General features: G+C 30.5%; 1 protein-coding gene across 1 annotated transcript in view; it reads right to left on the bottom strand.

The window, feature by feature from the left end:
* Positions 1–21,706, bottom strand: part of hpo (serine/threonine-protein kinase hippo) — a 161,920-nt gene extending 140,214 nt beyond the window's left edge. The window contains exon 1 of the mRNA XM_075359461.1: positions 21,554–21,706. Within this exon, the coding sequence (XP_075215576.1) occupies positions 21,554–21,567 (14 nt within the window). The 5' untranslated portion in view covers positions 21,568–21,706. The remainder of the gene's footprint in view (positions 1–21,553) is intronic.
* Between the last annotated feature and the right edge of the window lie 3,605 nt (positions 21,707–25,311).

The raw sequence follows: 25,311 nt of genomic DNA on the forward strand, positions 1-25,311 counted from the left end.
TCCAGTACGTGCAAGGCTACTAGTTTCTTTATATATATATATATATATATATATATATATATATATATACATATTACTGAATATGCACAGAACAAAACACAGAACAAAACACAAAATACCCGCTCTATACTGAAAACAGGCTAAGCTATAATTTTCGAAGTATAAAATTATTTAAATGCTTCCAATTGAAATAACATCGCTTAAATTTCCCACGTTATCTACAGTCATACTTCTAGCTTTACAAAAATAAGACTGAATAATATTACAGTCGTGGAGATATGGCGCCGTGAAGTGCAAGGAACCCCACTCAAGAATCGGTAGCCAAAGGATTACAGAACACTACTGACTGATTTGAACAGATGTAAATAAACGTGTAAACGGTTAGAAAAAATATCATGTATGAAATAAGTTATTTCATATAAGTAAAACTGGTAGGCCCAAAGCAGCTCTCAAACTTAAAAGTTCTTTACGGAGGACCCTTCAATTAGAAAATTACAATAAAACGAGCTGAGCACCCGATACAGATATCAATAAAAATTTACCATGCTGCAAATGACAGTGTTTGTTGTACTCACGTAGAGTCCGGCATGAATGAAATTTCACTTTGACTAAGAATAAAGTTTCGTGTCTATATTTGGAGACGAACTCCATATAAGGATTGGTCTTCCCTGCAGTACATGTGAAGTAGTTTTATCAGCGCATCGACCTTGTACTCACACGACTGTACATACTTCTCTAAAAACCTCACTCTAATGTTCACTTCTGTGCATTTCAATGTCAATTCCATGATTGCCGAACTTTGTAAATTTATTCTTTGTAATTTTTTTTTGCATCGTGTGCTTGTAAAAAAAAATTTCCTGTGGACATTTTTTTTACAGGCACACGATGCAGATTCAATCATATTGGTTCAGCGAATCCATTAATTCACGACTTCTTTATTAAAGCGCGTATATAACTATTGATTTGACATCTGAAGAATAATTCACCATAGACCTAAAATGTTCTCTTATAACAAGATTAAAACAGAAGTATAAAACTAAAGCGTTTTATAAATTCATACCAAAGGAGCACATTTAAAAACCGTTCTCGCTTTTTTACTTTCTTGTGCTAAGTAAAGGAAATATTGTGATCACGAAAAATTTCGGTTTTCAGATTTCAACGGAAATATCCATTTTGACCATCCCTGAATTCATTTTGACTATTTTCGGTGTGACATCTGTACGTACGTACGAATGTACTCTTATCTCGCATAACGATTAGCCGCAGGATGTTGAAATTTTGGATTTAGGACTGTTGTAACACCTACATGTGCATTTCCCCTTTTGATTGCAATCGACTGCACCAGTGTGTTTAAAAAAGCCCAAATTTAAAAAAAATTCGGTTTTGGACTTTTTCTTAACTCCAGTAATAAGCCCTCAATGAGGGTTGCTTTTCAGATATGTCATTAAGTGGTACTTATTTTCATTGGTTCCAGTTATAGTCAAATAAAATTGTAATTAATGAAATATTTGGATCTTACAAGGGGAAGGGTTCGAATCAGACTTCATTTCCTTTTTTACTTTAAATATATTGATTTATTAATAATTATTAACCTTCGATTTAAAAAAAAAATTACGATAAATAATAATTCAATAACAATAAAAAAAAAAAAAAATAAGAAAAAATATCAGAAATTATTAATGAAATAAACTTTTATGTACTTTTAAAAATGTGTATATGTAATTTAATAGGCGTACAAGGAAGTCATGTGGTGTCCACATCAGGTTTTTATTAACAAATAAATTACAACCCAAGCCCATAATTAACCTACTCGACTACAACCGCAACAAGTCTTCTGGCACTTTAAATATCGCGGCGAGATATTTTCCGTAAGAGAAAGGAAAATCGAATGCAATTCCTCTACCAATCCATTTTGTTCTCTGTCTTCTTATTCGGCAATTTTGTGATGAAACACAATAACCCAAAAACATAATAAAATTTATCAAAAGGTAAAAGTAACACTGATATTTAAAATCAAATATTTTTTGTTTATAGGTTATTGGTTGACCAGTACACGTTGTCTTAACATCAGTAAAAATAAGCGAAGCAATATTTCTCTTTAATACTTTGTAACAGGGCAATTATACATGATTTTTAATTTAAAATAAATAAAAATATATAATTTTTCAATTAACTGTTATATATTACTTCTTAATAAAGTTTTGCAAACGCGTAGAAAAATCTTTATTTTCCTGATTTCAATCGATCTGAGTATAATTTTAATCTGCATGATGGACATTATAAATTCAGAAATGTAAGTGAATAAACATAGAAACAATTATTTAACTTTTCCTCGAAATTTGAGTAAAATAAGAATCAAACTTTCTATGCATCAACAAAAGTAGAAAAAATTATAATATCAATGTTAATTAAAACATCATGATAATGACTTCCGTGCATTCAGTGCATATTAATTTTTTTTACTATTTTTACTCAACAAAAATACTAATCAATAGTCTACTAATTTTTAAAAATTTTGTTTTATAAAATCAATGACATAAGAGATATCTTAAGAAAACATAACATTTCATAACAAAAAGGGTGACTTTCTGAAAACATCCGATAAAATGATATTTAAAAATGGAGATAAAATAAAATATAAAGTTAAGTTTTAGTAGCTAATACGGAGTGGGATATTACAAGAGCATAGTAAAAAACGAACATGTATAATTTCTTTCGGATAGGCTAATTACCTCAAACTATCACATCAGCTACGCTAATCATTGCGGTTTTTTCTTTCCACAATTCTTTTAAAGATAAAAAAACCAACTTTTGCTAATTTATTTACACAAAATATAATTTACCATAGATCTAGTTCGATATTAATTAAATGCTATAGAATTTACTCAAGTTAATTTTCGTAAAACTCAGGACAAAATTTAAAATCGCAACTAATCAATATTATGTTGTAAACTGCTACATTATTTTACTATTTGCCGACACTGTCGCCGATGAATATGAGCACCGAACTGAAACGATTCTTAAAAAGACGGATTAAAAAATTGTTTCGACGTTACTTTTAATAATAATTCATCAATGAAAGGATGATAAAACACAGAGCGCACTGAATTTATTTAACTCCATCTGTCTCGTTCTCTAAAAACGAAAAGATAGAAGTTTCTATTTCTTCAATCAAGATGACGTCATCAAAAAGATATAAAGATAAAACTGTTCAGAAAAGAGAGAAATGTACACGACAAGGTTAAAAATTCAGTATTGGGATAAACCTTTGTTTTTGCCCTTCCTAAGTTTTCTGTAATTCAATAAAAGATCTAGTACAACTAACGAGGGCGTATTATCAACGATTAAAACAACTGACCTGACTCCTTCACGGCAAGACATATTTATGTCACACAGTCATGCAACTAATCTATTTAGCGGTAAAAAAGAAGGGAACTGAAATAAAAAAAAAAATAATAATAAAAAAATAGCTTACAAGGCAAGAAAAAATTTGGCTCAGAAACTCATAAAAACTTTTCTCAAGATCTTTCACAGAAAAGTAACTAATTAAATCAGGCTCAAGACTGTTCCCCATAATTAAAATAGCATTTTACACATGCTGTGTGTGCGGTTTGAAAACAATTACATAATTCCTCTAATGATAAATTCAATAAAAAGTTGATAATTGATTTACTTAACACATTTCTTAACAGAAGCAGCTACAGGCAAAAGAAAAAAGGGAATGCAGTAAGAAAAAATATTATTGTAACTCAAAACACAACAAAGAAAAAATTCTTCGTAACGTAACAAATTTAATCAAGACTGTTCAATAATAAAGACGTAGTATACCTGATGTTTAACGCAAAATGAATATATTACAATATTTTATTTAAAATAAAAAAACACTTTTTTAATGACACAACAGTTACAATATAAGCGTCTTTATTGCCGCACATTACAGTAGTTTACATTCTATTTGATCACGCAAATAATCCTTGTAAATTAGTCAGAACCTTACAACGTGTAAATCTCTAATGAATAACAGCGGTACAGTAAAATTTGTTTTTCCTCCATAAAAACTCGAAGCCGACCTTTACAAGGGTCACTGCTCGTGAAAGTTTTGTATGTCCTTCGTTTTCAGCTGTTTGAGATAAACGGCAACTTCAAAGAAAAATAAAATCGGTTGACCGCGATTTTGCAATAAGGTACTCGAGGCTCAAAGCAAAATTTCTCCTCTACTGCTACCGTAATCAGAATTACGGTAATCCTGTAATCAGAATTACAGGAATAATCCTGTAAAACTAAATGAAAATACGACAATAATCTCCACGAACGCATTAACAGTAAACTCAGACATGGATACTTGTCAAGGAGATCACTCGCTCAATATGAAACAAATTCTGTGCTAAAATAAAATTTATAGTTTAGGCGGAAAGAATTTCCAAAAACAGGAATGCTAGTCTTCAAAAGGGACTTTAATAAAAAAAGACGATACCTATGTACTGGCTGGACAACTTAAGAAAAGTTGGAAAAAATGTTATTGGGAGGAATTTTTGAACAAAAACTATGATATAAATAAATGACGATCTCAAGCATTGTCTTACGAAACTAATTTGAAATGATGCTGAATTAAAATCATTTAAATTATCGGACTATAATATTTTTGAAATCATCTTGCGGGTGAAGGTCAGGCGACTTCCTCATCTTGCCCACAGCGTATTCTGCAGCAGCGTGGAGCGCGTACGGCCAGTAGATCACCACATCAATCATTAGCTACGCACCAGAAATCTAGTAAGTCCTCACACAAATACAGTACTTTCAGTAGGTAACTAAATCGCAAAAACTGAAATAAAAATTTTCAATAACCCTTAAGATATTTTACGTACACCTTAAGATTATCTCATTCTAAAAAATCGTAAGTATTTTCCCATATTATACTTCACGATCGAACCACTGCATTCCTTTTTGCATTGCTATCGAGTAACAGTCACGTACAGAGACAAATCTTTTATTAAATAAAAAAAACTGACATATTATCATTTATATTATTCAATTTACTTGTTATTTTAAATAGTCTGTTTTTTTCTATTTCAAGACACTGTTGCATCATGTTTGTCATCGCATACGAAATTTCTGTTTTGTAATAAAATTTCGACCGGTTCAGATTACGGTTTTATATCAATCAGGCGTGTACTTTCTTTTGTTGATCTTTAATTGTGAAAGTTACGTTATTTTAATTGTATAAGCGTGTAAGTTAAAATGGCAGCAAACAATCTATCGGAAACAATCTAAAAAATAATTTATAGGGTAAATAATTATTTAAAAGAACATGTGCATAGCAACCCCATTGCTAATACACTTGTATATACTTTGAACATTTTTTGTTCAAAGTATTTTTTTTTTACAACATTATTTGTTCTAGATGCAGCAAACATTTGTGCAAGCAACATGTCATTTACTATTGTTTTAGCTATAAATAGAAATATTTTTGTAAATCTGCATTTTATTTATGTACCGGAGTATTTCAAGAGCAATTCTTATATTACAACCTATTTTTCATTTAATTAATGTTTTCATCCATTACATCTAGCGTTTTAATTTTTAACATTTATTTAATGTGTTTCGAAATTTTTAAAATGTAGAATAGTAAGCTGTTCAAGTAAATGCATTTGTATTTGTTGCAATTGATTTTATTATCCAATTTATTGATATTATATTTCATAAATACATAAGTATTATAATCTATTGAATTGCGTATTAATAATAAATAATTTTAACCAGAAAGTTGTTAGTTTTTATATACAATACAAATACTTAAAAAAAAAAAAAACTGATCATATTATCCGAACACAATGTTAATACAGTAAATCCGAACAGAACAGAAGGATTTAAACATTTATTATGAAACCAAGTGGGGGGGGGGGGGTGTGTGGAATACAGTTTATTTAGATTCTTGTAATATATAGATTACAATTTTTATTAAATAAATATAATTTATTTTATATACGGGTTACATAACTTTATCAACACTGTGAGTTAGTACCATAATACCATACATTCACACAGTGTTTATAAATATATTAATAACGGGGATCGTAAAGTCGCGCAATCCAAATGACACATATTGTTTTTTAGAAAGCCTTTTTATTAATTTACAAAATAATATTAACATCTATAAAAGCATTACTTACAAGTTTATATTAAGTGCTGGAAATGTCCAACATGATTTTCAATGCATGCGTCAAAGTGTTTTCTTACATTGTATGCGATATTTCAGTGTAGCAGCAGTGAAGTTTGATATACAGTCCTCAATATTTTGTTTAAGTTCTTCAAGCGAATGGGGGTTGTTTGAGTACACATTATCATTCAAAAACCCCGCAAATAAAAATCGGAAGGTCCGGTGAACGAGGCCATAGACCACGAGAGATTATCCGGTCATCGAAGAAATCGGGAAGAATTGCATACTAGTGTTCGCCATGCGTGCAATTGCTCCGTCTTGTTACAGCTAGCAATCACGTTCATCAGCATGTAGCAAAGCTACAAATCGCATGACTATTTTTCTTGATACCGATCAGCTGTGATGGTCTCCGAAAAAATTAAGGCCCGATAATTCTCCGACGAGATACACCAAACCACACTCAATTTTTTTGCGAATGTAACGGCTGTTCGTGGAATACATGTGGATTCTCTGAAGCCCATATTTCGTAATTTTGACTGTTAACATATCCGCTAAGATGAGATCAAGCTTCACCGCTGAAAAAAAAACCTTGCCTAGAACAGATGTGTCATTTCGAATGAAATTTCTAAACCACCAATAATACATTCTTTTCTCCTTATCTGGTTCTTGGAGCCGATGACTTACGTTAATCCGGTACGGATGTAATTTTAGAACTTTAGTAGCCTTATGAACACTTCCGTAAGATAGCCCAATCTGATTGGAAAGTTTTCGAGGAGATTTTTTTGGAGAACGAAGTGTTTCACTGGTCGTCTGCAGACTGTCGTCAGTTAAAATCCTTAAATGACCAGTACGCTTACGGTCATGCATACTACTACTTGTATCCCGAAAACGATTAAATAAACGACATACAGTTGATTTGTTTGGCACATTAGCATCTGGAAAAGCTTTAAAAAAAGCTTAAAAAATTTTCTTGACACTTCGCCTACGATTTCGATTCGCAGTAACTCACAACAATAAAGACGCATTGTTCTTGCGTAAAAGATATATGGCTGCTCAGAGTAAAACTGCTTGGTGCCACGCCCACTATTGCAGACGTGATACTTGCAGTGCTACCATACACTATTCTGTCACACAAAAAATTACCCTAATTAAAATAACATTTAAAAATTTAACTGTCATTCCTACAAAGCAGAAAAATTAGGGTTGTGCGACTTTCGATTATCCTATATTTATTATTAACAATAAATAAAGCAAAACAGCTGATAAATCCTGTTTAAAAAATTACGTACAGTTCATGGATACAATATGAGTTGCGGGATAATTCAACTAGTCGGCACTACATTCTCGTTACGAGTATTTCTTAATCGAACTTCATCTTAATACAATTTTGTTTAAAAAAAAAAAATGACTTAACATTTAATTATCCTAAACGATCGCATTGATCATATATTAATATTGAATTAAATTAAATTTTTTGTTAAATGCCGCGGAAGTGCCATAACTATAAAGGTTGGGAGGCGACGAGTGACTGCGATAATGATGTAGTCACCCTCAAGAATAACATCCATGCAAGGTTTGCAAAGGAAACTGAGGAGTTAAGTGGATTCTCGTTGCCCTCTTTAATGTAGCAAATCAACACAAGATCACTGAAATGCAGGTAATACCCGAATACACAAGCGATACTATTCTACTCATCACTTAAGAGTAGGTCCGAAAGTTTTGAATGACATCGTTAGAGCTCATGTAGTTGCGTAAACTAACGACCGTTAGTTTCTGCATCGCCATTACATGTCAGTTATGAGTAAGATGGCTACAGTGAAACACAAGGTTTTCTGTGCTCTTGAGTACGGCAAATCTCAGTCGGCAACTACAAACGCACTGTGTACGTTTCTTATCCGATTTACCATTGGCCCTCCAACAAGGAAGAACATATGTCATTGATTTCAACAGTTTGAACGAACAGGGTGTCTCTCTAAAGGCAAGACTACGGGTTGGGCGCGTGTAGCAGAGAAGAAAATGAGACGAAATGAAGAAATTTTACCTTAAATATGCTGGAAAACATGCATTTTCCTAAACTAAATGAATATTCACAATATTTCAATTTTTAACAGGACGGAACTCCTCTCCATTGGCACATAGATGTTCGACGCTATCTGAATGAATCTCTACCTCTAAGATGGATAGGACGCTTCGGGAATGAAGACCTGGCTCTTCAGTTCTGGCCTCCAAGAAAACATCTCACGCCATGTGACTTTTTCTTGCAGGGGCTTGTGAAAGATGAAGTTTACATACCACCTATACCAACAAATCTGGCCGATCTGCGGACTGTATTACAGATCCGGTGAACTCAGTAACACAAGATATGCTTCCTCGTGTGTGGAAAGAGTTCAGCTACCGCTTAAACGAGTGCTGTGCGGCCGGAGGGGCCTCATTGAATATTTACGTAATGTATTCATAAAGTTTATTGTATTATCAGATGTAATTTACTTCACATTTGATCTTAATTCATATATTCTTATGATACATATAAATATTCTTATGGACATATAAGTATTCTTATGATGTATACTAACGAATTATCGATTTAATTCAACTATTCATTATTATATTATTGGCGTTGCATTATTGCCATATTAATCAGCGACAACAAAAATTTGGTTTATGACTAAATCTGATTTAATACAATATAGAAGTAGAGATATAAAAGATGATCTAAGGTAACAAACGAGTAGTTTTTACTTTCATCATGTACAATACAAACCACAAGCCTGAAGCTTCTGCAAAGGAATACGATGTGGAAATTTTGTGAAGTATGAAAGATACCTGCAAGATTACCATACACGGAATCGAATCGGAGCGGAACGCAAGGCTATCGAAAGATATTTAATCCCCCTTTTTATCGCAGAGCCTGAAAATCAGTCCTTTGCTGGTGGTTGTTTCTAATAAAGCTGAGATTTTAAATATTATACTGATGATTTATTGCCGGATGATGTTGTGACTAATGAAACCTTGTATCATCTGTGAGTCCGAGAGGGCTGCTTTTCTGTCTGGTATTTTATCTGTGGAAATTACAGAGGCAGAGGTACGTCAAGTAATTTGCAGATCTGGTAGGAATAAAGCCCTGGATTTCCATGGAACTTGTGTTGGTACTTTGACTAGAATTTTTAACAGGATGCTCTTCGCTTGCTATTTCTCTGTTAACTGGATAAAAGGTGTTCTAAAATTGTTGTTTAAAGAAGAGACAAGGTTCCCACTGTAAGCTCCTCTTATAGGCCTTTAACGCTCCTGCCAGTAATTAGAAAGGTTTTTAGAAGGACTTGCATCTTCGTATTACTGATAGGATTGAATTGTAGAACGTTGTTAATGGATGATCATTATGGTTTTCGCCCAGGCAGGGGCACAGAAGATCCTATTCTTAAGCTTATGAACATTGTTTCTTCTAGTAAGTCTATGTATGTCTAAGTAATCTTTTGAACATAACAGGGGCTTTTAATAATTTGTGGTGGCCCTCTGAACTATTTCAGTTGCAGAAGCGTGATTGTACGCAGAATGAGCTAAATGTGTTATAGACGTTTTCTTCAAGACGGCGTCTCAAAAGTAGGAAAACCGCTATCTACGGGTTGTCCGCAGAGTAGTGTTTTAAGACCCCTGCTCTGGGTTGTTGAATTCGGCTTGCAATGATTTCTTCGGTGTTCGGAGAGCAGTTTACCCCGATTGGGGGCTTAATTTCAAAACCATGCGTGTTCTATGTGATGGTGTACAAAGCTAAAATGCTGTTTGTTGTACCTGTCTGGGTTCATCGAATGAGGTACAAATGTTTTATGAATATTTTGCTGAGAGCCCAACGTCTCCTTACTTTTATCTGTGATTACTGCCTATAGGACTGTTTCTCGAGAAACGGTTCCTTGTTATTTCTGGTATTATGTCCATTGATATACTTGCGACTGAGCGACAATTACGTTATGATGCCAAGAAGGTAGTCCAACTTACCTCTGGGCGCATAAAAGAAATAGACCACGGTTTCCACTTATATGGCAGGTCAGGTTACACTAATGGTATTTTTTTTGATGTGAGAAGTATGCAGGTAGTTAGGTGGATTTCCTCTACCTTATTCAAGCTTATTTCAACGGTAATCGCAGAATGAACTTATTTTAATAGGTACACCTATAACAATTTACACGACTGGAAATTCCGCTAGCCTTCACTTGAAATAATTACCAATGGGCTACCTACTGTTAAAGTAGATTTTTGGCGTCAGGGTGTACTTTGAACAAAAAGTAATAGGATAAAAGTTAAAATCGCTCCCTTTTTGTGAAACTTTACGTGCAAAGAGTGTAATTTAGCACATTTAACGGACGAAATAAAATTTGAAGCAATTTTCCAGTCAAGTTTTCTTTTTCGTCGAGCTGATTAAATCGCACCTTGCCACTCTCCTTTTGGCAAAACTGTTTTTATTTTGTGATTTATTAGTCGGGGATGAAATTTAATAAAAGGATTCAAGGAACGAGAACTGAAGCAAATAAAGCAGGTTCCGTTTCAACAATCGTACGAAAAATTACGTCGTTCGTCTACCAAATAAAAATGTAATTATTTTAAGAAAAATGGCTGAAAATATTTCCAATATAAATAATAAAATATTTTCAACCAATAAAGTAATTCAGCTGCTCTCCATTTTAAAAAAAAAATATTAGCTATAAATATAAATGTCATAGATGTTAATATAATCGATTATTAATAACAATTGTTATGTAAATAAAATAAAATCAGTATATTTCCCTTTTCTGATAAATATTTATAAAAGTCTTCAAGGTCAGTAGAATAACACAACATACAGTTCGATAATGTTGAGGTCGTCTGAATCGAACAAGCAATATAAACAGATCCAAATACGTGTACATCTAAATCACCCGGCTAAACGTATAATTTTAAAATAAATTCAAAATGCAAGACGAAAGAACACTGGCCACCGGCGCATTTGCTACTGTGTTTCTCAACGAAGAAGTCACTGTAATAAAGTGATAAAAGTGAAAATCTAATTTTCACTTCTACAACTTGGCGATTCTATAACTAGGAAACCCTTTGTAATTCATCTGAGCGGTTTGAATTTAAGCAGCAGAACTGCGAGCTTGGTACGAGTTGTACGTGATCCTACGTTAAACATTACAGTAATAATAATTTAATTATAACAATATTAAAATAGTTAATTCTTTTTCTGCCTTTCCACTTCTAATCACAGATACTCAATACGAACAACCTTGAATTTAGGAAAAATCGTAAATCTTGTTGAGCTGTTCCGCCTTTGTAAATTAAATCCTTTTGGTCTATTTATAATAAAGTTAACAAATTTGTAAAAAAACCTTTCAAAACATCTTTTTTGCCGTATGAAAAAACGGGTTCATTACTGGTAATTTGATGTATCTAGAAATGATGTTCTCGCATTAAGTTTATTTATAGATAAGGTATACGATACGGGATACAATATTGTAGGTGCCTACAACATGAGATGCACTCGTTCGCGTGTGTAAATTTTATTTTGCGAAAATAGTGCCAGACATCTGTTTTGTAACAATTTGTAATTGACTAATGTACTTCTTTATCTTCTAACTTTATTTCATAGTTATTTTCATATCCTTATGAAGGTACTGTTTATAAAATAAATTATATAATCAAGTATCCCAGAATCTAATATGAGGAAATGTTTTTAGGCTCGTCATCACAAAAAAGAAGCGATCTCGCCAGACAATACGGTCAAACTAGAGGTCTGTCTTTGACATTCATTACTAGAAGATAGGCAATGGAAAGAAAATGATGAGCAATAGTTTAAAACTGTAATAATTTTTTAGTCATTTATATTTTCTGAACCAGATTCATACGATTACCCGTATCATGGATTTCCTTTCTTTTGGACTAAAAAGACCTTTGTCCGAAATATAAGATTATCTAACAAAAAAATTGGACATATAAAAACTGGAATAGCCTGCTTTCTATCCACTGAAAAGCTTCATGGATTAAAATTTCATCTTGAAATTTTTTAATGTTTGAAATATTTTGGAATCGCTGAATTTGTATCTCTCTTTTTAGGCGGACATTGATCTTCAGTTCTTTGTAAAACTAAATACTTTTATCAGAATAAAATATTAGAAAAAGTTTATTCTTCAGCCGGTACGGAAGCTACAATTGCAGTAAAGTGATCAATTCAGAAAATACTGGTAGACATTTTTAGTTTTTTATAAAAACGAGAAAAACTTTCCAACAGTTAAAATCAGCCGATATTACGTATGCCCCTAATTATTTCAGAAAATTTTTCTCATCCGCAGGTAGACTTGAAATAAAATCGATGTCACATTATTTATATAAAAGCCTTTCTAAAAAAAATAAGAATTTATAACCTGTTTCCACAACCGGTATTAAGACCTCAAAATATTCTCATACTTCTTTCTCTAGACTAAAGTATTTCAATAATCCTTTTTTTGGCCAGTACAGACATATTAAGATCTAGGTAAAAATGTTTTTACTACGGGAATTACACTGTAAATAACGTGTTATCCTTCACATAAGTTACTACTGTATTACGAACTCTAAATAACATATCCCAATAATTCAGAAAGTTTACCTTTTTGCTGCTGTGATGACAGATTTCAATGTCAGGTTTAAAAAAAAAGTTACAAATTTAGGAAAACTGGAGGGCGGCAATATTCTATACAGGAATTTTAAAACAGATAATGGCTTTCAAACAACTACCATAATCTGGTATTATATAATATAGATGCTGGTTATTTCAAATTAGAAAAAGAATGAGCAGGCTATTTTTGTACTAATTTTGAAAATTTAACTGAGAATGAAAAATATATTTTATGACGCTTAAAAACTATACTGTGCTGTCTTTCGTTGCTTTTTAGAGAGGAATGGTAAAAGAAAATGACTAGAATAGAAAATTAGAAAAACGGGGTGCTTGACAAACAAAAAATGGCTTTTTGAACGGAGAAAGCTTTAGTTAGCAGCCAAAAAATTGAATAAAATAACGTAAAAATCGATAAGTATATGCAAACTTCAGAAATCTTTTACCTAAGCGTGTTTGGACTTCATATTCAGATCGGAAAACAGATAGTATGTTGAAAGTGAAAGCAACCATGCTAACTTTCGCGTTAGTTCTCAAAACTGATCTGCTAGTTTCATTCATAACACGAGAATCTACAAATATGAGATTTTTGCGTCGCATTTAAAATAACAATACAGATTACATATTATTTTAAATACAATACAGTTTTTTTCTGGTTCACCCCAAATAGTGGATCCCACAAACAGGAGATTAAATCGTTCCTCGAGGAAACGATTACGCAAAAATACCCGAAATAAAACAAAATTCGATAGTAGGAAAAACGCTTCGATATCGCATGAAACTTAAATTTTTGAAAAAAAAAACAACTTTATTATCTATTCTGTAAGGAAAAGTCAGCTAAAATCGTTTAGTGTGTAATTAAATATGCACATCTTACGTTTATTCATTTGTCAATAAAAGAAAATAAAAATGAAAATAGTAACGAAATAATAACATATTGTTATTACGAGCTGTACATTTGGATAACAAGTAATTATCCATGTAAAACAAATACATTCTTTCTGTGTCATTATTTCCTTATCTGAAATTTGTTTATCGTATGTTTAAACAACTGGGTTATAAAAAAAAATGAAACTGAAGAACCGGAATCACGGCTGATTCTACATTAAAAATATGAAAAAAAAATTAGTTCACATAAAAATGTGGTTCTTTTATTATAACGTCATAAATTATTTCTATCTTAATTATTTAATTAGCGTTTTAAATCCATTTTTACGTAAATAAATGGGAAGATTACACTGTTATTTCCCAGAGTAATTGCTAACAAAAATATTTATGTAATTCAAATTAAATGATGCTTTTCATTAATTACACTTTTATTTACATAACAGATTTTATTATTAGATTTACTAAAAATCTTAATACGGTTAAATAATAATCCAACTATCATTTCAAGTTACCTATTTTACTATTATTTACGAGAAGCGTTTAATTAGAATTAAAATTTCTCTGATCCTATTTTTGTCAGGGTTTTAACACACAATTTTGCTTACACCCTAGTCTATCAAAGAAGGGTAATTTCTGTACAACACAGAAACACTCTCAAATCCCCCGCCCCCACCACAACCACTCGCTTAAAAACTCGACCGTTCTCACAGTTCGCGCCTTTTTTAAAATACAAACGCCGAGAGTATAGTACAATATAATATGCATGGGAGTAGAACGACTGGCAGAACAATGTTCCTTCTCATTATCCAAAAAACACTCGTGGCACAAACACTAGTTTTATCTAACAACAATAGGTCTAGTTCTTGTTGAAACGTAGAATATATTGAGTACACGTGTAAATGCAAGCGATAAACCCAGCACAGAACTTTTAAGTGGAACTTTTTTATAGGTGCGTTTAACCTCTTATAATATAAACGCATGCACGTGCCTAAAGCAGAATATAAACTACAGTCGGTCTCTCTGCTTTAAACAAGTATTTTTCTCTGCTTAGAAAACACCTTTATATTTTGCAGAGTGACCTAACAAAGAGGAAGATAAAATTATGACTGTTTACTAACCTCAGGAATAATAACTTTCACCACGTGACCTGTGACAAATGCAGAAATAAATTTTAAAATAAATCTAATTTATAAGATTCAATTTTGTTAAAATTTCAGGAAGATCCTCTCATAATTATCACACAGTTTTTTCACATTCATGACAGAAAGGATGTTAATAATCCTCGACTTCGTAAGAAACTTTATCGTAACTATGGGCTTTTCTAATAACGGTTCAAAGAGAAATGCACTAACCAAGATTAATGAACTGATTTTTTCGGACACTAATATATAAATTTCAAGCAGCTAATTGACAAAATCCAAATATTAAAGTAACAAGCACAAGATCACACGCTTTTATCAATCATTTACTGAATAGTTTTAGCTATCTACGTTATACCTAATTCCACGGCCTATAAGCATCAAGTCGGACAAGCCATAAATTTGCTTCTGAAGCGATAACACAGTTTTATTCATCTCAATTATGTACAAAACTATAAAAACTACGCATTAAAATTCAAATTGAAACATCAGCTTTCATCCCCAGTTACAATTGTTTGCAAAAAATTCGGGTCGCTATCGGCAGTTTCCACGAAGTCTTGAGCGTAAGAAAGACTTTTTGTTCTTCGGTCAAGAAATGTGGAACGAAACGAGAGCACACCTTTCGGCGGTTCATTTTTTCTATTAGAATTGTACGTACCGCGTCTTTATCGATGTTTAGCTCTTTTGCTGTGGCCCGAAGGGTAAGATGAGGTTCTTCGAGCAGGAGCGCGCGCACTTTCCCAACATTTTCGTCGTGAAAAGCTGTTGACGGCCTCCTGCTTCGTTCGTCGTCATCCAACGACTCTACCATCTTTAAACCGCTTCCACCACGTGTATGTTGTAGTACAAGATACGGCTTCATCACCGAATGCTTGCAGTATCATAGAAAAAGTTTAAACGAAAGATTTTTGAAGTTCAATATAAACTTGATCGCGGTTCTCTGTTCCGTATCGCGAGTTCGCACAAGGTAACATGAAACACAATGTGCCCGAATATAACTCGAGACTAGAGTGACGAAACGTGATGAAATTTTGTACACACACTCGTTAGAAATCGTCATACATAGTTCCTTGGTTGTCCGAGGGATGGCGATACTTCTATCAACTACAGAAATTTAGTTCGGGAACTTTTCAAACCTACTGTGTAAATCAAGAATGGGAATGATGGAGTTAGTATTTGGAAGGACATCATTAATAGAATTTAAAAATAATAATAGAATTTAATTTAGTAGTGCATCATGATTAGAAACTGAGACTAAAGGTAGCAACAAAATATTTTCATTATTTATTCAACAGAATAAAATTAATAATAATGTCAAGAATCTCAAAATAATGAGACAGCAAAAGAACAAATCACACCAATTCAATGTAATGGAATAGTTAAAGGTAACAAAAGGATACTGGGCCTTAATGCATTGTATTAAGGCACAGTAGATGATAGGCAAAGAAAATCACAAAATAAAAACTAGGAAACAAAAAAAGGATCTTATAAAATAAAAGATAGAAAAAATCACATGGTGGATGGATGTTACAAAATATTTTGAATATGATACAAATATTAAAATTTTTAATGATGAATCAAAACTGTCTGCCATTAAGAAAATATTTTTGAACAATTTTTCACCTACTTATAAGGACAATATTGCCAATTATGATGTGAAATTTAGAGGGGGCTTATAACCTACAAACTAAAAATTACAGGAAAAAAATCTGTTTACTGTAAAAAAAAACAAAAAACTGGAAACCTTAGAAATAAAGGATAGAGGAGATTGGAGAAAAATACATGGACATGTAGTCATAAATGACAAAGAACAAGGGAGGTAAACAAGAATAGAACTCTTACTGAAATAATTCAAAAAGAAAAAATAATTGGCAGATCTATCATCAATTAAATTATGGTAGAAGGATCAGAAGATGGGTTGGGAAAGAGAGACTAGAAAAATACAAAAGTAATTTTTTCATAGAGCATCTAAAGATGATCTAAATGAAAATAAATGCTATAGAACCACAAAAGTTTAGTTGGAAGTGCAGGAGAATGGAGATAAGCTTAGAGAGCATAAGGGATTTGCTTCAAGGCAGAAACAAAGCGTTGAAATGGGATGATAACTAGCTGCAATTTGGCATTAGCCAAATTATTAACACTAAGAATTTTTAACACTATTAACATTTAAAATTAACACTTTAACATTTTAACATTATTAACACTAAGAAGAATGAAAAAATAAATTTTTATTTTTATCAACGTCTTAACTGAATCTCTTGTTAGTATTGATAAACTAGCTCACTGTAAATACTTCCAACTGCCAAAAAATGTTTTAAAATATTCAACACAAAAGTTACAGTTATTTTAAGACTAATCAAGATGCATTCATGCTGCACTCTCAAAAGCTCAATATGCAAACAGTTGATAAAACAAAAACTAAGGTTTAAATTTTTGCAAGTGCTTGATTTCATCAAACGCTATTTATTACCTTGTAATTGGTTATATAAGAATAATCTGTTCAGTAAAAATGGCAGTTCAATGTTCAGTTCAAATGTAGAAGCGCAATATGTAAAAGTTAACAAATACCAGAAGCTTTATTTTTATGAAGGAAAATGACTACGAATGTCATATCCAACTTCATATCTTTTTTTATATGATACTGTAACATTTTTCTAAGTTAAGTGAAGTTATAATATTATAAAGATATAATCAATAATGTGGACCAGTATACTGCTTTTAAGTACTACAGACTGTCGAGTATGAAAAATCAGTTAGGAGATTATAACACAGAAGCAAAGGTGGTTTTAAGGACTGAAAGTTGTCTGAGCAGTCCAACTGTGGAAAGTCTGACTCGATGAACAAGAAAAGAGTAATGCAATTAATATTCAACATGGCAATATATGTATTTATAAAGTAAGCCCATAAAATATAATAGAAACTAACTAAAAATGTTTTTTATCAATCATCGAGGCAGAGAGGTCCATCTGTTTCACAATGATTATACAATCACTTGTAGTTGGAACAATATGTATAGCAACTACTCTAAATTAGTGACCTACAGGTAAAAAATAATATCTTATCTAGTTACAAAACTTGTTTGAAAAACCTACCTGAACAAGTACACTCATATTTTAATCATGATTCATGATACACTTCTTACCAATTATAGTGACATGTAATTGTTATTTATTCAATATATATATATATATATATATAGAGAGAGAGAGAGAGAGAGAGGGAAAGAGAGGGAGAAGATACCTGTGTACCAGCTTCAGACTCTTAATTGCAACAAATTGATTACTTTGAACAAGTATAAAGGATAAAGTTATTATAAATGAAAAAGAACTACATACCAAAAGGCATTCTATATATTTACAGATAGACAGATAGTGTAAAAAAAATTCCAATATTTTGTTAGCAGGGTCCTAACATCAGCATTCAAGAAAAAGTTCCTATTAATACAGATCTGAAAACACATTATTTTTCATTTTCTGTCCAACATTTTGTGGTTTTAAATATACATTTATATGCCCCAGAATAGAATGGAGCTACTTTAATGGAATATGGCATAATTTTTAAAACTAAAATTTTCTATGAATTAAATAAACATAGAAATTATAGAAAAATAAATTTCTAAATAGTGGCTCTCTTAAATTTTCACTTCATAATAGCTCTACTAGTGTCAGGAAGTAATAGTGCTAATTATAAAAAAACATTTAAGCGTTTCATTATGAATAAAATGTGACACCTTGTTATTTGCATACTGACATCTAAGAGCCCTGTTATAATAAAAAAAGAGAGGTTGAAACTGTGTTGAAAATTACAAAATAATTAAATGTCAGTTTTTATTTCCTCCTCCAAATAATGATATTAATCAGTTTGACTCAAATATTTAAAACACCATTAAACTGGCATGATATCTCTTGTGAGTTCTATCTTTACCATTTAATTATATATACTAACTGAGTATTAGTTAGTCTGTATTACCTAATTGAAATTTGTAAGAAAGCTAATTTCTTTACAAATTAGTAAAATTAAAGTTACAGTTGATCATAGTGTTTGAATAACTACACAAGATCAATGTGTATTGTGTATTACTGTGATTTTAAAAAATGTTGACACTTATGAGGCAAATTGTTTGCTACAAATAGGGAACACAACTGTCAGGCATTTTGTACAGAAAACAAATGGATCTGCTGCAGAAGCTGCCTCCCTTTATCAGAAAGTCTATACAAATTGTAGCCTTCCTTCCAGTGAAATGTTTATCAAAATGTATCAGTGGTTATTTAATACTGACATATTTGGGTCATAGACAAATGATTATGATTGACTGATGAGGTCTGTGTCAACAACTAAATTAGAGGAAAGGTTCTGAAAAAAATTGAAGGATCCAAAATTGTCATGTAGAACAAACAGTTGTCAGCAAGTTATTTGGAGCCATCACACATATAGGATATTCTTCAGTCATCTGTTGAAACAGGTCAAGTACTTTCAGCTCTCTTACAGGTTGATTTCCAAAACAGGACTAACTTCTATCACTAGCTATGAACCAGCATGTTAGTTAGTAGCTTTATGTTTTTATCTAATATTTACTTGCAGATGAGTCACCAGTTATTAAGTTTTGATTTAATTGTTTAGGAGGAAATGAAACTTTTTAACTTTTACTTTGTATTTTTATGTAGATTTTTGTAATTTATTTTAACATTTTATTAGATTTTTTAACAGACTTCACTTGTTTAATTGTATTTGATCACTATCAACTACTTGAATTGTAAAATACTATCATTAAATGGAGCTGATAAACACTATCATGCAATTATTTCATAATTTTGGGCCTAGATAACATTAACAGTTTCCAAACCATCTCTGGTGTATGAAATTAGATTTAAAAGAAAATATGTGTAATTTCATCCACAATAAAATGCTTAAAATGTCAGCTAATAAAAAATTATTTCCTGACACTATAATTCTACGATTTCAAGGAGTGAAAAATTAAGTGCTCCCACTTTGAAATTTATACCGTAAAATTTCAATATTTATTTAATTTGAATAGAATATTGGTTTTAAGTAATACTTAAAATTTCATTAAAATAGTTTAATTTGTTTTGGAGATATACATTTCTATTTAAAAAAAGTGCAAAATGAAAGACTGATGAATAAAAAGGTACGCTAGATTTGTTAATTTCACAAATAATTACTGAAATTACTTTTTTATATACTCTGTATGTATATGTTTTTTCTTAATTTAATGAAACTTTGTAACTTTTAATAACTTAGGTTTTGCACACTTATGATACATGTGCTTATATTTGCTTTTCTATGTGCTATCTGTAAGGTGTATGTATTCAGTTCTGAATTTGTTTTTATTAGTTATCAGAATTTAAGATGTAGGTATCAATTTAGTTTATTTTTTAAATAATTTTTTTCAGTAACTTTCAACTATTTTTTTATAAATTATTCATTTACATAGACCATTCACTTCACTAGCTCTGGAATGGGAATAGGAATGTTAAACAATTCTAGATGAATTAAAAATAACTTCGTGTACAAAATTGTACTTTACAAATTATGATGAATAAAAAAAAAATTAAAAAAAGCATTTAATGAATAAGAGCTAAAAAATGTATTCATTAATATTAACATGGTATAAAATTTCACACATGAAATTATACGCCACATTCAAATTTTCTTCAAAATTTCAAACACATTTTGCACTTTCTTATTAGAAGAATTTCACATCTCTATAAAACACTTTTTGTTAATATTAAAAAACATAACTGCATTAAACGTAGGAATTTTCTGATTAGTTGATGTTAATCCAAATTTGTTGGCCATTTTTAATATTTCAGGAAAAATATCCCTGCAAATACAAGAAAAATAAGGCTTACTTGGTGTACATAACTATTATTCACAGTAGGTTAGTTTAAATTTTGATTAGAATAATAATACAGTGTTTGAAATGTTATTAATTACGATTAATATTCTTTCCAAAGCATTCAATTAAAAAATTAAACAGTAAACATAGAAAGGGAACAAGACTAACATCTGCAACTTCCTGCACAGTGATTTAAATCTTGTATAATATAATGAAATTTCTATCAAATAAAGCAAATTATATGAACTCAACTAAAAATACGTACTGCAATAATATGATATCTAAAGTTGCATTCATTTTAATCACCAAAATACTACAAATGCCGTTAAGTATGTACACGAAATACATCCGATAAACATGTTAAAAAGCAAGCAGCAGATGCTAAGTACTCTAACGCCTACACACAGGCCAGTCTTTTAACAACAGTGATCAAACCTATTTTATTTGAAAATTATTTCATTAGCAAAATACTAAAACACAAAACGAAATTATTTTGGGAAATTGCACGTTTATAACGTTGTTTGCAAAATGCAGCTGCAGAGGAAACCTAACCTTCTCAGCAACAGATTCCGCTTATTCACACAAAAGTCAGTTGTATCAAACAAAAATCTACAGTATCCGAAAAAATTGAATGATTCAGGATTGGTTTGAAACAATAAGAATTTTACACATAATGGGGTTTAAACTTAACTGAGTAAAAAATTTATTTTTTCATGGAAAAACATTTTCCAATTTTAAGTTAGTAAACTTCATGGGCATTCAAATCTTAGATTTAAATATAATAAACCTGATGAAACGAAATTAAAAAAAATCAAGAATTTATATACTTTTGCAGCTTAAGTTAGTAATGTGAAGTTTACATGCCATAGGCTTAATGTGAAGTAGTAACTTACCTTTTGGAAGACATTCTTCAAACAAAACACCTCCACTCAAAAAAGAGAAACTAATAATACCAAAACAAAACAAATTCTTTAAAAAATTATTTTACAATATTCACATTTTTACAGCTTACAAAACTCGAAAAAAGCAACCAAACCAAGGCCATATTAATAACTTCAAGAGTGTTTAAATTCCAGAGCCATTAGGATTATAAAATAACGATCGCTTTACTGTGAAAAATATAATAGGATTTTGTTTTAGCAAATCCATTTTCAAACCAAAAATGTAAAAATAAGTTATTGCTTTTTTCCATATGCAGTTGAAGTTTTCAATGAAAAGACAAATTACCATTTGCAATTTTTTCATGTATTGGCGCGAAACACAAAATTACGAATATTTTAAAATTGCTATCAATAATGATCCAAAAATGTTTGGGAAATTTATTCATTCGGATAAAACCCAAAGAAATTTGAATAATTAAAGGCCCTAGTTTTAATTTTACAAATAGAAAAAAGGAGTTTTTTTTATTATTAGTTAAATAACCAGATCACTGAATAATTTTAACTTTATTCACAAATTTATACAGTATTCAAAAAATTAGTGGCAACAGCTTTTATCACCAGTCATTCTAGTTCATGATTAAACAAAAATGCTGGGAGAGGAAATATTTTATATATTCTATAACAAATGAAAAGAGACAATTCAATTGTTATTGTAACAAATCAATTAAAAATAGGAAATTGAAATGTTTTAATAATAAATTTTTTTTTATAAAAAAAATTAAATTTAAAAATACTGAAAACTTTTATCATTAGTTAAAAACATTACTATGTTAAGTTTTTAAATTTATAACATTTATATTGAAACTAAACACATGTTTGATTTCTTCACAAAGCATTCTTTTCTGTTGATGTTTATTGCCACATCATACATTTATTTAATTGAACTATTGTTAGTTTACCATTTTTTCTAAAATTTTTAAGAACAGGAAATATTTTTAGTCTACTGTAAATACAAAATGTGTCTTGTGTTTTTTTGTTAGTTTTACTTATTTGATAAAAGTATGTTTGCCTTGAAAATTATTATAAATTTAGTGTTATGAGAGTTTTATGTCTAATGTATATAAGAATTTGGAGCTTTTAATATAGTCAGTATGAAATAATGGGATTGAAATAATTTAGGAACAGGTAGAAAAAATTAAAAGACAGGAAGGAAAAGACTGTTACAGGATAATAATAGTAGATTGGAATGCTATTGTTGGGGAAGGATGGAAGAAAAAGTAATGGGAAAGTATGGACTGGGCATGCAGAATTAAAGGAGGAATAGGCTTATAGAGTTGTGCATCAAAAAAAGATTGTTCATAACTAGTGTTTTGCTTAAAAACCATAAAAGAATACTGTGCAGATGTAAATCACCACGAGATTAAAACAATAACATTAGATTGACCAAATAATTGCGGAAGAAAGATTAAGAAGTGCAATAAAAAATGTTCATGGTGTGGTAGAAGCCAACAACTATAGTGATATATGCAATAACTGTGTGATCATATGCAAAGTATATGTCTTACAAGTATAGAAAAAGCATTTAACTACTAAATGGGGTAGATTGTTGGAAACATTAAGAAGGTAAAGACTGACTAGATTAGAAAGATAGAAGATTAACTAAAACTACCTGAGTCAGCAAAACAGTTATGGAAATAAATGATGTTTAAACTAAGAGGTTTAATTTAGGAAAAGGAGTAAGGCAATGACATCACCAACTTTATTTAATAAGCATGTTGAAGATACAACAAAATGTCCTATGAAGGAATCAGTATAAAATGAAGAAAAATTTGTTGAATAAAGTTTAGAAATGATATGTTTATTTAAGAGGTGAAGCACAGGATATTTATTAGGTGAATATCAGGATATCTCTAATTAATTAGAAGACTCTATGTTGAATGATTGAAAGTGAATGTTAGGACAACAAAAATAATGAGGCTAAGAGACAATTGCGAATGAATGTTTGCACAAAAGAAGGAAGAACTGAATAAGTAAGACAGTATAGATACTTAGGTACCATGTTAACAGAAGATTGCAAATGATAAAAAATAATAAAAAACATTCTTAAAATAGAATCAGACTTGTGCATAATTATTTAATATTTTTTTCATTTCATCAAATAACCTGAATAAATAAATAAAAATTATAAAAAAAATATCTAATTAACAAAATGGCACATGTAAGTAACAGATTTATCATGCAGTTAAAACAAATGTCATTGATATTCAATAAAAATTGAGTTAACTTTTGTAATAAACTTGCATTAAAGTATTAAATAATAAAAAAAATAAATAATATAATGTTTAGTAAAATAAACATTTATTTATTAAACTATGTAATAGAATATTAAATTACATTAAAAAAATGTAAATTAAATTAAATTTTTTAAAATGAGTATATAATTATTTAATTTTTTTAAATTTTATTACCAGAATCAATAACAACATTTTTTGTATATGCGGAAATATATATCAGCATAAAAAATAATTATGCATAAAATGTCAGTATATTCATTTTATTTAATTAAAAGTTAAATAAATATGGTAATTTGTACATCACTTAACCTCTAAAAAATCTTTTATACTATAATAGCATTTCTCATTCAAACATGTGTGGAGATCAGCTTTGAGAAATTTAAACTTAATGTTAAGCTGAAATTGTCACATTTTATTCCTGCCTATTGTGAACCTTCCTGGATTAGAGTTAAATGAAAGAAGAAATCTGTTTTTGTTTATGTACTGTGTCTGTAAAATATACAATTTATGTAAATTCTGAATAAGTGTTTTTGTGATATTAAAGCCTTTCTTTTTTTATTACTCTTCTTACCTCTGTTATCTTCAGTAGAGATGTGCAAATTTTTTGAAGCCCACCTCTTTGCTAGTGCATTCTATTCCACCCATTAGCATCTACAATGAGGAATTCGTTGAAAAGTAATGATTACTTAAAACCTGATTTGCTTTTTTGAAATAAGTTCATTTTTAGAAAAATTTACTTCTAAAAATATATTTTTTACATAGCTTAAAAAATATTGTTGTATGTTCGCAGCTCGATCAGGATATTGAAAGTTTGACAATTGAAAATGTTTATGTAATTACAATTTATTGGTTTAAAAACACAAATAAAACAAGACAGATCAATAATAATGATAATGACAATGGTAATAATGATAGTAAACAAAAATAATAAAACAAATAATAAAAATAGTAATCATAATCACAATAATAATAATGATAAATGTCAACAGTAATAATAATAGTGATTACATACAAAACAGAATTTAAAGTAATAGTCAGGATTTATTCATAGGTAGATAAATAATAAAAACCAGAATTCAGTCCTATTGACAAAAGACATTAGCATGACCACTAATTTTAACATTTTTAACAGCTAGTCTCGTATTAACAACAATTGTACAATAGATAAGCAAGTATAAAGTTCTTTCACTACAAAGAGCTTTGCTGTTCACAAATAAAACTACCCTAACAATTTACAAATGAAACTAAATACATTATTTCTTTCACTTACAGTCGAACTGAACCATTTCTTGTTTTTGTGTACTGAAATTACTCATGATGTCACCTTAATTGTGTTGAACTTAATTCACTAGAAATTTACTTCTTCACTGACCTCCTCGCAGAATACTCTCACTGACTAACATCTCGCAGAACCCTCCTTGCAGATTGACATCGTAACATCTTGCTTAGACTGATTTCAACTGGTCTTCCCTGGAG

The sequence above is a fragment of the Lycorma delicatula genome, chromosome 1 (genome assembly GCF_047948215.1).
Source record: "Lycorma delicatula isolate Av1 chromosome 1, ASM4794821v1, whole genome shotgun sequence".
Classification (NCBI taxonomy): domain Eukaryota; kingdom Metazoa; phylum Arthropoda; class Insecta; order Hemiptera; family Fulgoridae; genus Lycorma; species Lycorma delicatula.